The 12,421-nt window shown below is 37.1% G+C and overlaps 1 protein-coding gene and 1 long non-coding RNA gene across 2 annotated transcripts; both read left to right on the top strand.

Moving 5' to 3' along the window:
• The first annotated feature begins 759 nt into the window (after positions 1-759).
• Positions 760-2,387, top strand: LOC147762863 (uncharacterized). The gene is made up of 2 exons (XR_015333538.1): positions 760-1,624; positions 2,120-2,387. It is a non-coding gene; the product is annotated as an uncharacterized LOC147762863 (long non-coding RNA).
• An 894-nt stretch (positions 2,388-3,281) lies between these two features.
• On the top strand, positions 3,282-8,872 carry LOC106151567 (uncharacterized). Its single transcript, XM_013524901.3, has 2 exons — positions 3,282-3,583; positions 6,809-8,872. The coding sequence occupies exon 2, from the start codon at positions 6,876-6,878 to the stop codon at positions 7,944-7,946; it is 1,071 nt and encodes a 356-aa protein (XP_013380355.2). The 5' UTR covers positions 3,282-3,583; positions 6,809-6,875; the 3' UTR covers positions 7,947-8,872.
• Positions 8,873-12,421: the final 3,549 nt, after the last annotated feature.

The raw sequence follows: 12,421 nt of genomic DNA, 5'->3' as shown, positions 1-12,421 counted from the left end.
CATAACGAAATGGGTAAAACAAAGAACTAGCTTGGCTTTCCTTCACAGGGAGCTCTTGAAATAGAGTACATTATTAATAGAAGTCAAACTCACGGGTACATGCGAAAACACCTGAAAATTAACAGCTTCAATAAAATACGCGCTATCATACGAGTGAGTAATGTTACTCCAGCCCCCCACCCCCCAATAGCAAATATACGTGTCACTCTCGACATTATTGTCTAGAATGAAACATCACATCGATGTAAACACGTTTTATTGTCAGATAAGACATTTATGGTGTGGCATTATTCTCAAAAGTGACAGTTCTGACAAACAAACTTATCATTATTTAGGAAGACTTTATAATAGGCGTATATTATAATTGACATAATAGGGGACAGTGGAATCGAAAACAATTGCAAACAGTGCAGTTCGGGTCCTCCTCAACCTAGTTCGAACCATCCACCACTCTATTTAGTTCCTACATTGCAAATAGAAATCGTTTTAACGTCGATTTTGCTGAGAGAAATGCAACAACTATCTCCGTCTTAAAAACGACTTAAGTGATCTAAATATGCCATAACGGATCCCCAGTTCAAATAAAATGGATGAAGACGTCATTTGCAAAGTAATTTAATGGCCATTTATAAACTGTGCAATGAGCCCGGCCTATTTATACTTAAGTCAGACAGTGGCAGTCGTAGATGTGGACTGAGATTGCAAATTGACGGGGGACAGGGATCGGCTTTGCAAAATAATTATATCTTTGTCTTAAACAGTCATTCTTTGCTAGTGGTGCACTGCAGGGGGGCCATAACAAGAATGTTATTTAAATTTAGATAGCCTCCCAAATTCTCATGACATCGTTGTGTATGTTTCAATAACAAATCAAAGAAGCTGCATGAGCAAGGAGGATGCTGTTATAAAAGCAAAATAAGAGAAAAAGCAGAAAATATATCGAAATTACCCTCAAAATGGCGTCCTTTTTTGTGGAATTTCGACCCTACCTCTATTTAGGAACAGTTTGTTTAGGGTTTGAATGAATTATTGAAGCAGGGAATACACCTACTGCAAGAAGATATAATAAACAGAATGTGCAAATGGTTATTTAAATAAAAATTTATTTGAAGTGACTGAAAAATGATCACAAAATTAGCTTAACTTACGATACATGCGGTGTCCCACCCCGATGAAAATTTCATCTAATCCTATCTTTCCGTATTAAAACTGTTCAATCGTCCAAAGTAGTATGTCGGTTAGTTTGTGTCACGAAATCCATGATAATATCAGTTTTCTTAAGAATTTCACATTTATTGCTCAGCAAGGTCGATTTTTCTTCACCGCGTCCCAATATAACGTTCGCAACGCTGAAACTTCAAAGATCGATTCTTATCAGACGACTTTAAAATGCCGCGTGAAAATTATACATCGATAGCGATCTTCTTCCATACTCACTAACTGATGACGTCTTACACACGAATGGCTTCTTTTGCACACTAAAAAAACCAGCTCAAACTGGCGGGTGGCCCATTCTGATAACAAGTTACGCAATGACGCTGTCGAGATAGGATGCAGGGCACAGGTGTAATTCCCTCGATTTAACCGTCACAGGATTGTTTATTGGGATCTTCTTTGTATGAAGGTGAGAAATAATGAGTTTCGTTTCATTTTTCTTCAATTGTTTCAACATATTTGTGTACCGATTGGTTTTTACCATTCTATAAGTAGGGTGACTTCGTCTGAACTTTCGTTTTGCGTCTGTGACACATGGGGGACTAAAGGTCACATTGAACATGGTGACGCGGTGATACCGTATTCATGTTCTCTTGTTCTCGAAAACTCAATCATCGAAATTGAATTACTTTTTTTTAGTTTTGTCTTAAATTAAGCTGCTACACTGTATTCCGTGCGTTTAAAATTTAACCGCCTGTAAAAACAGCAATAATGGATTACTAGCAACACTTACGTTACGCAATGAAGCACCGAAAATGGGTGAAGAAAATGTGTCTCAGTAATGCGTGTTTGCCACTCATAATGCACTGTACTTTGTTTGAATAAGCAATAAACTATTTGTGACCTTAGGTTATCCATTGTTCGTTATCAGAGTTAACAGATTCTTTGTGTGATTTTTTTTCAGAATCCCAAGAGTGGATGCCTTAGTGAGCACAGAACAGATATCACCATTGGTCCACATATGTCAGGAAGAATGTTATAATTATGAACTTTGTGTTACACTGAACTTCATTTTGTTAAATTTTGTATTTAGCTGAACGTTATTGTGTTAAAATAATAATAAAAAAATAATAATTCAGATAAAAAACTACAATCTGGAACATTCTTTAGATCAACTTTGTTCAGTGTGTGTCCCATGTGAAAGAGTTACAGTAAATAAAATATGTGCATTATTCCTCTGTGTTTGTCAATTCCATTTTAAAAGCATGTGAAAGTGGTGTGCCCCTCATGATTGAAGTGTGTATGGATAATAGCAAAAATATTGTTATTATTTACATGATTATAAAAAGTTTTTGTACCCGCGTTAATAACGTAACCGTGAACCCCATATTCACCATTTTTATTAATTATGAAATGTGGATTAAATTCTTCAAACCCAGTTTTGAAGCATTGAGACAACACCCCCTTATGATTTAAACTAAAACTGAAAACATTCCATTAGACTTTCATTAGTTTGTGCAAAATATATTGCCCAGGGTAACGCGTCTTGGATTTGGTGGGTATAGCTGTTCAACTCTCCTGTGTGCCCTAAAAAGGGCAGCTGCTGTTTCCCTTTTTATGAAATGATAAACTGTGATGGTGTAGCTATCACATCGCAAAATTACAGCTTCCCAGAGAAAGTTTGAAATTTTCGGTCAAATTCAACATTTTGTAACCACTAGCAAAGAATGACAGTAAAACAAGAACGGGACGACTTATTCAGCTTAGACGTAGACCAAATCAGTACTGGTCTATTAGATAATGAAATTGTCCTTTGTTATTACTAGTTTGTGGTAGCTTTATGAAAACAGGCCCAATATTCTCTTTTAAATGTAATACTTCTGATTCCATCGGATCAGACTACGCCATAAATCTCCCCATGACGTCATGGTTTTTATAAACTTAAAATGTCTGTGACCTAGACGCCAATCCCCAACACGAATAGACACCCACTGGTAAGTCAAACCACTGGAAAAATTACTATCATTACCATGTCTTACAATTTAACAATATTCTAAATATAATGTGTGCCCAAAGCATGCCCCGGTGGTAGTATATTTTTAGCACATTTCGTGTTCTATGATCTACTTTTCCCTAGGGTAATTTGGACACAAATAAACAAGTATATAATTTTAGGCTTTCTTTTATAAAATTTTAAGTAGAAACACGTCATATCCTATAGCCCACTTCACTACACGCACCTTATTATTAGTTAGGAGCACTATATAGCAGCCCACAACGATATACCTCAACTCACACTTGCGGTTAAGACCGGTGGACTGCTGCCCTTCCTGAGGGATAGAAAAAGCTTACTTTTAGTGGAGAAGTTACACTTACATTGTAGTAGGACACCAGAACCAGTGCAAGTGTTGTCCTCGCTACACTCTCGGTAAGTTGTACTCGTACACGACGATTTTAAATACTGTATCGTTAAGTACATGTAAATATTAGAGTTACGCGATAAACTTGGTGTTGTTTATCCAACTATATAGCTAATAAACGTATTAGCTTTGAAAGGGACATGCAAAAGAATAAAATTCAACTTTCGAACGCCATCTTTGCCAGAGAACACCTAAATTTTAGGTTAAACTAAATACATATATACTAGAGTAACATTGTATATTGTAATGTTGATAACATGTTAAATTGTAGCTGCATATTGATAAGAACATGGCATTTGTATTAAATTCCTGTTTTCATAATGGGTGACGTCAGTGAGCTTATTTTTCTCACAGTAAAGGATCCAATATTTTGTAAATGTAAATTCTAGGACACCCACCACACACATCCTGTGAGTGTTATCTAGCAAAAATTTATCGTCAAATCATGGTTGTTATAAACGAAAAATAATTTTTTTGTGAACCACCCCCCACTACCCAACACGAAAAGAAAGTGCAATCAACAGAAAATAACCACCATCACCTTGTCCTTCAATTTTCCCGTTGGCAGTGAATTTTTAAACAAATTTCTTTTACGATTATGTACGGAGCTTTTTAAGGGACATGCAAAAGAAAAAAAAAACATTTTCAGCGTTTGAACGCAATATTTATTACGTTCGAGCGCAATCTTAATCTTTCATTCCAAGACGGCGACAGCCTTGTTTTCATGTTATATGTACGTATGCGTTCGAACGTAAAAATTATTGTGTTCTCTGGCAAAGATTGCGTTCGAAAGTTGAATATTATTCTTTTGAATGCCCCCTTCAAATTAGCTATTATTATTATTATTATTAGCTATGTAGTTGGATCAAAGATGATAATTTTTAACACGTTTTCTGAACGTGTAATAAACACTGGCCACAGTATTGACTGAGATTCAACCAAGATCAAGAAATATCAGCTGTCACCAGCCACCCATGAAATGGGACGGGGAAAGGGGGGCGGGCGATGTTCCGGTCATTTTACAATAAGGTCTTAGCCGTTACACCACCTAGCGGTGAGTAACAACTACTAACGTGAGACTGATAAAGCACTACAACCAAGTTGGCTGCTAGTTAACGGTAGGGTAAAATCATTTTGTGCTTAATAATAATCATATATGTCCTTTAACGATTGTCTAATTTTGTTCAGGGTGATTTGGACACTGCTACTGGACACTGGAATCTGTTACATGTTTATAGTTTTCGGCAAAGTCAAAAGACACATCATATTTTATGACCTACTTCCCTAAGAGCACTAATTTTACCGCACTTGTCGGTAAGTCTTGGCTCTCAGCAGTTCGGTTTCTTTATTTCTTGTCACAATTTTTGATAAACCATAACTAACCAAAGTTATTTTTTCTTCACATCGTATAACATCCTTATTTTACTATACATGAACATAGAGACGAAAGCTTAGAATATCAACATTGTATGGCTAATATGATATGTATTAGGTCTCTTTATTTCTTAATCTACAAGGTGTAAGCTGGATGAAATTAAATGATATCACATGGTGTAACTATAAATAAGTATTCATGAAATTTCTGACACTGTTGTAAAACTATATAAAAAGAAAGCAATGTTGGCGTTAAAGGTGCAATTTTGGCATTATTTTCAGACTCAAAAGTTTCAATAACAAATGTGAAGGTGTTCAAACCCATTAATTGGAATACTTACTGCCTCCAACGTGTTTCTCTCATTTACAAACGGCCTCAAACAATCAAAGATTTAAAATTTTTAGCATACCGTAATAATATTTTGATTCGGAATATATATACGATCTTATTGCTATATATTCAAGGCAACAGCAAAATTAACATATTTTTAACGTTTTAATTTCGAAATTAAAATGGAATAATGTAGCTTATGAATTTCTCAGTTACTGAAATGCTCATTTTGTGTTTATTTATGCCGTCATCCCATTATGACTGCAGCTGCAAATTCCTCATTTCTCCAATTATACCATCCACGTATTGTTGGGCAGTGATGCAACGAAGCGTTACTCGGGCGTAGTTAAGACGATCGTTTTTTGTCTAGGTGCAACGAGCGTAAGCAGAGAGAGTAAACCTGGCACACGGACGACAGTCGTATGCGAGTAAATTTACGCCCTGCTGGCCCTGGGCCGGGTGCACAAACCGGTCGTAGTTAGACGTAGCAGTTGCGCTGGCGTAAATCCAGCGCAAAGTGCTACGTCCTAGAAAAATTGCAATAGTTTTTTCATCGATCTTATCTAAGTCGTAAATTTACGCCTGCCAGATATAGGTGGTGTATGTCGGTCGTAGCTCGTTTTCCATCATACGTAGGCTGGCACAGAGAGTTTGATGAAAATGTGGGTTGCCATTTGCTTATATATATTTCAATAAAGTGATTACTAAACATGTTATTCACGTGGTCTTCTTCTCTTAAATTTTTATGTTTGTTGAAATAAGATAAGGAAAATGTGAGCTGATGTCGGCAATGTTAACAAATGCTTATGTAAAATCCATTTATATGATGGGAGTATGTAGCCATGTATATGCGTATGTATATATGTTCAATTTAGAAATATTACACACGTGTCGGTAGATCTTGGCTCTCAGCATTTCGATTTCTTTATTTCTTTTTAGTGTTTGACTAACCATAAGTAACCATAGTCATTTTTTCTTCACATTTTATGTTATTCATATTTACTATAATGAACATAGAGATAAAGTTTAGAATATCAACATTGTATGGCTCGTATAATATGTATTAGGTCCCTTATATTTCTTAATCTACAAGAGGTAAGCTGGATGAAATTAAATGATATCACATGGTGTAACTATTAATAAGTAGGTCATGAAATTGTTGGCACTGTTGTGAAGGTGTTCGAATCCATTAATTGGAATACGCACTATTGATATATATATATATATATATATATATATATATATATATATATATATATAAGAGTAACACAGTATATTGTAATGTTGATAACATGTTAAACAGTATCTACATTCTGACAAGAACTTAACATGGCATTTGGTTTAAATCCCTATATTTGGCATGGGTGACATTGGTAAACCTTTTCTGGCAGAAATGGAACAAATGTTTTGCTAAAGTAAAATTCAAATGTTTGTGCAAAGTGTTTACTTCTTATACACATACGTATATGTTTACTTCTTGTTACATGTACACGTATACTCATGTCCTATTGCTTTTTTTGTCTTGTAGAACACAAAGACGCAAGTTTATCTGCCAAGACAGATATCCTAATTCTGCTCCAAATTATTGCTTCAAGATGACGGTTACAGCTCGTTTGTACGTTCTGCTGGCGGCTGTGATTTTTTATCCGTCGCCAAACAATGGTGGATTGCTGGGAATTTCTAAATCAATAAAAGAAAGCATAGAAGCGATGAAAAAATGCACGGCTCAGAGGACAGCTGGCCTCAGTGGACGAAGTCACGCCGATATCGTCGCCGCCGCGAAATTGTGGGCGCCGGTGGTCCGGTTGGCCGTGGGAGAGGAATGGAAACCATCCAGCGTCGATTATTTCCTCCAACACGTAAACTTACGCGGCGGTAGTCCCACGTCCGTCACTCCGAGCACCCTGCCCACCTGTAACAAGAACTGCTACCTGGAAACTAAGACGCCGTTATCTTGTGCCTCTTGTCGAGAACCCGCCGTCTTTAAAGGTCAGGATCCTGCCAGCGCCCCAGCATACGTTATATACGAGGACAAGGGTAGCGTTGTTGAAATCACTTATTGGTTCTTCTTTCCATACAACAGAGGAAAACGGGCGTGTGTGGGGTTCTATTTTGATAATGTATGCCCGTGCTTCAAGGCGTGGGGTCATTGCCTTTGTCCTCGAATTAACGGATGCGTAGGAGGGTACTCGACCTTTGGTAATCACGTTGGAGACTGGGAACACGTAAAGATAAAGTTCGATAATAACCAGATTTACTCCATATATTTGTCGATCCACGGTTCGGACACCACCAATAAATTTGGAGGAGAGTTTCTGTGGAATGGTAACGGATTCAAGAAAGGGGATCGCATCGTACAGATGACTGACTGCACACACGCTCAAGTCTACGCTGCCAAAGGGTCCCATGGAATGTGGCCAAACACAGGGGACCACGTGTACAAGAAACTCATCAACGGAGACAAGTTGAAAGATCTCTGTAGCGCCGGAACAGCATGGAAGACTGCAGATAACCTCAAAGTTGTCAAGATGTCCGCCAAAGGACAGTTTACTGGGGAATTCAGCTTTCTTAACTTCTTGGGTCGTTGGGGAAATCGGAAACGCAATTGTATTCCACTTATTGGTCAGTGTGTACTTTCAAATGGTCCAGGAGGTCCACCTAAGTGAAAATATTGGATGAATCTTTGGAAATGTTTTTCACACTTTAATTATAACGCACTAAATATGGTGAATCAAGAAAACTTTTTATTTTCTTCTGCATACATTTATGTATTTTGCTGCAGAGGCACTCTGATTATTTCTTGACATACTGGTAAACATTTTCAAAGGTAATTAATGGCATTGGTTATATTTCGGTGGATTGATTTATTTAAGTAAATTACTTAGTACAGCACTATTTTTCACTTTCAAAATCATATATTTAATTATTTTGTTACATTTAAAGATACACTCATCTTTGTAAATACGAAAGGAAAATTGTATGTACCCTGTAGCATTTTCAGGTTTCTGGGATATTGTCACGGGGTAACATAACATTTAAAATAATAATTTTGGAAAACCCCTCTTCGGTATACTGAGTACTTTCTGACCCTGGGCACTGTATTGTGCACCGGATGATAGTCTATGGATTTAACGTGTAAAGTCATGTTTTATCTTTGAAGCGTGACAATTTCTAAGGGAAATTTGGACATTGATACCTAAGCAAAAACAATGACCTGCCTCCTGCATCACATTATACATAATAAGGTAAAGATATTAGCTGCATGTCGTAAATGATCTGTATAACCAATCTCATGTAATCCAGCATTTAGGTTTGATGATTTCACGTATTGTCCATGCAATTAGCATTGTTCAATAAGTAAAGTAATTCTGACCATACATGGTAAAGTGCACACGGTACTGATGTATTTGCACACGGTACACTATTTATTATGATATAAATATATCTGAAATTTATTGAAAAGTTAGTCAACTTTCCGAAAAGCTGAAGTGCTAAAGCAGAGGATCAACAAGTAGCAAGAGCAGTGGCTTAAAGGGTTGAAGTTAGCACATAGAAGTCCTGTAAACTGCACTCGGAAATAAAACAAAGTATATTCCACAAATTGACTCCTTTTATCAATAGTTACCAAGCCAATAACCTCCGTAACAATATCATAAAATAAGGCCTCGTCATATAAAGTCATTTTAAGTTCTGTTCTCAAATTTTCTACTCAAATTGCTGTTCATTTATATGCAGTGCTGTCTTGATTCATCTTCGAATTTTTAAATGGACGTGTTTTAGTTGCGTCAAAGCCACTTAAATGTTTTGCAAATTTTGTAATTGACTCGCGTGATTCTGAGCTCCCCGCATACCTCCATAACTATTCAGTAAAAAACTAGCGACTCATTGCGGGTTTCACTTAGCTCTCCCGGCTTCCTTAATCCGCTCCGACTTACGTGGTTGCAAAAGGCGATCCCCTAGCATCCCCAGATTTTTTCGCCTTTGTAATGATAGAACATTAAAGGCACACGTTCTTCCGATTTCTTTTCACTTCTGGATACAGTTCAGAAGGAATGTGTCAGGTGCTGTGAGTCACATGGGTGAATACAGATCGCATTTGACCATGAGAACATCTAATGCAATGTATGTGAGCTGCAGCCATTCACAGTGCCAGTTCAGAGGATGTGATGTGATATTCAATGAAACATCAACTCTAAGCTTCAGAGATAACTTGAGATGTACAGGAATGCGGAATTGTCATCGGCTTCGACATTCAACAAACAAAAAATAAACTGAAACAAAATCAATATTATTGCATTCTGGCACTTATGCAGCGATCAGACACGTATCATTACAGACCAAAAGCGGTCTTTACTCTCCGTCAGCCACAAGATGAAGAGAGGCTTCAACGGTTATTTTCCGAGATGCCCCAAGGCCTAGCGACGTTAACGTAAAATGAAGCGAAATTTGAGGGAAGTGGGGTCAGAAATTATGACAGACGAACAATTGCATTTATTGCATAAATAAATTTACGGAATAATGGTCACGGTTTGAACGTGGTTTTGAATTACTCCAGAGCATTCATGCCGTTTTGACAAAAATTATTTTCAATTAAACTGCTCGCAGTGGATTTGAATTGGATCATAATCACTCCGGTGGTCTGGATGACAAATGGATAGCCAACGATTTAACATTAGTACCCAAGTGTCTTTTTTCTGTTTCATTAGAACTCAGTTTTATCAAAAACCACTCTGAATGCTCCTTCTGCACTATTTAATCGCTGTCAATGACCGGACATTCTTAATAGTGAAAGACCTACAGAACAGTCCTGGCTGCACGGGGGAATATTGGAGTTAGCCTTGTAACGAAACTGAGGGTCCGTGTAACAGAAAGCCTGCTCTCCATTTAGTTAATGGTTAGGGTTAGCCAGACCCAAGTGGGTCAAAATCTAGGGCGAGGGTTACCAGTACAAATGAAGGAATCGGACTTTCTATCACGTCACACCAGCAACCCTCTAAGTCGTTAGCTTTCTAGAAAACTGACGGCTGATTAGATGCACTGTCATCATGAACACTACCGTGAGGCCGTCTGACGACCAAATGTTTGACATTCCCGCGTTGAAGATAAGGACCCGGTTGTATTAATGCCAGACTGAACTCTCATAAATCGATAAATAGTTTCCGTTGAAATAATGTGTCACTGTCGGAAACTTCCCTTTCCTAAGTTAAGACAGTTAACATGGCTAGAAATGAGCTACGTGCGAACGTCAGGCATAATTAGTTTTGGTACTGTTTTATCTAGGTCATCCCATCCATTTTACACGTAAAGGTAAATGTGAAATGGCTTATATGTCTATCAAACAATGGTCCATCTTTTAGATGGATGTTACACGTTATTTCAGTTACTGTGAAATCTAAACATTTGTATCTGAAATAGAGGAGAGATGTTTATGATGTATACGGATAATGAGAGAAGACGAGAAAAACGTTCATGCTACAATGTGTTAAAACAAATATAAAAAAATAATAATAATTTGGAAAAGAACATGTAAATACAGTGTTGTGAATAAATTAATCGGCTAAAATTGGTATCGGACACTTAGGAGCATGTAGCTGTTACACTGTACGTGATCCCGCAGGCTATCTACTGGTATGTGCGTTTCAAAGAGTATTTCACGAATACTATTTGCTTTTCATGCCTTAAAGTTAATATACATGTCGGTTGCCCTAAGAGACGAATATTTTCTAACTGTAGTAATCATAAATTGGTATCAATTACGATTGTCGTAATAGAGTCGTTTGCTTAATTTATCGGTGTATCGAAAACAAAGATTTAACAATCAAAATCCCGAAACATAACTTTTGTTTTGGTAAATGAAAACGACAGAAAAAAAGATCATGACAACGAAGGTTTGTAGCAATAATCTCCTAAACTCATTGTCCAGTTGCTTGAAATCGTAAGCAAACGAAGGTTTCGTACGAGTGAAACAGGGTAACAAGATAGGCGGTATTCATTCTGGTACTACTATTTGTGAACACCTTTACGTGAACGACCTAAGGAAGATCAATTAAGTAGAATACAGACAATAGACTCAAGAAATGAACTAACAGAGATTGTTCAGAGACAACATGCGCTTTTTGTTTGCATACCTAGAGAGGACGTATAAATATTTTATAACAAATCGTTAATTACGAGCACGGCATCGATGCATGCAACTGTGTTGAACGTTTGTGTTCAACTGTGCTCAATCTCTTCCTTGGTTATTCCTCCCATATAACCCCCCTTCACTCGATATATCACCATATGTAATTCAGGGTACCTGCCATACAGGAAATTCGTCAGGCGACGGGACATTGAAAATAATGCTGAGATTTTTTACGAGTTAGCTGAGTCATATTCTTGATTACTGCAACTGAAGATTCAGAAAAGTTTTTAAACACGTATTGGTTTTTTTTAATCTGGCTGTTAAACCATGCAACTTTACCCTACCTCCGTTCTTCAGTGGCCCTTGCCTGAACGGGTTTTTATCATACTGGTTAGGTGGATTGAACCAGTCCATGTGAAAATTTCAAAACCTAAAAAATATCATTCCTGTGAAGTTTTTTCTTGTTTGGTTTACGTTTTGGAATGATTTGCTCCCAATACATAACACATAAGAATAGACAAATAGTTTTTGCTTCTTGTTATGAATTTCAAAGCATATTACACAAAATGCGGCTCAAATAAGAAACAAACACATAAAATGTCAAAACCTGTTTACTACAATAACTCCATCATAATATTAATAGTCTTAATGAAAATATTACATTCACATAAGAATGCGATTGACGAGTACACATACATTTCATTTAGCAGTGCCAATAGTTGAAGTTCTTAAAACGATTTTTTAAAAATTTCACATGCACTGATTTGGCGCACCTTACATGTATCACAAAATTGTTCAAGTCCTACTTGTTCCTTCTTTTCCAAATCTCAAATCTCCCCTCAGTCACATTATAATTGGACAGGAGCATGCCAGCATGATTCTGCAAGAAGCGATGCACATAAAGCAATTTAAAATAGCCCATTAAAACATTCTGTCACCCACGTCACCGTCTGTCTTCAAGTAGTCATTCTGGAAAATACGGTGTTTGTTCCTAGGTAAAGCAAATACTTTTTTCCA

This window comes from Lingula anatina, chromosome 3 (genome assembly GCF_051362555.1).
Source record: "Lingula anatina isolate TDL-2025a chromosome 3, LinAna3.0, whole genome shotgun sequence".
In the NCBI taxonomy this organism is placed as follows: Eukaryota; Metazoa; Brachiopoda; class Lingulata; order Lingulida; family Lingulidae; genus Lingula; species Lingula anatina.
Note: the sequence above shows the minus strand (reverse complement) of the source record. Positions and strands in the feature narration are given on the sequence as shown.

What these genes read in the sequence shown, in the direction of transcription:
- LOC106151567 (XM_013524901.3), top strand. Translation starts at nt 6,876, where the DNA reads ATGACGGTTACAGCTCGTTTGTACGTTCTGCTGGCGGCTGTGATTTTT.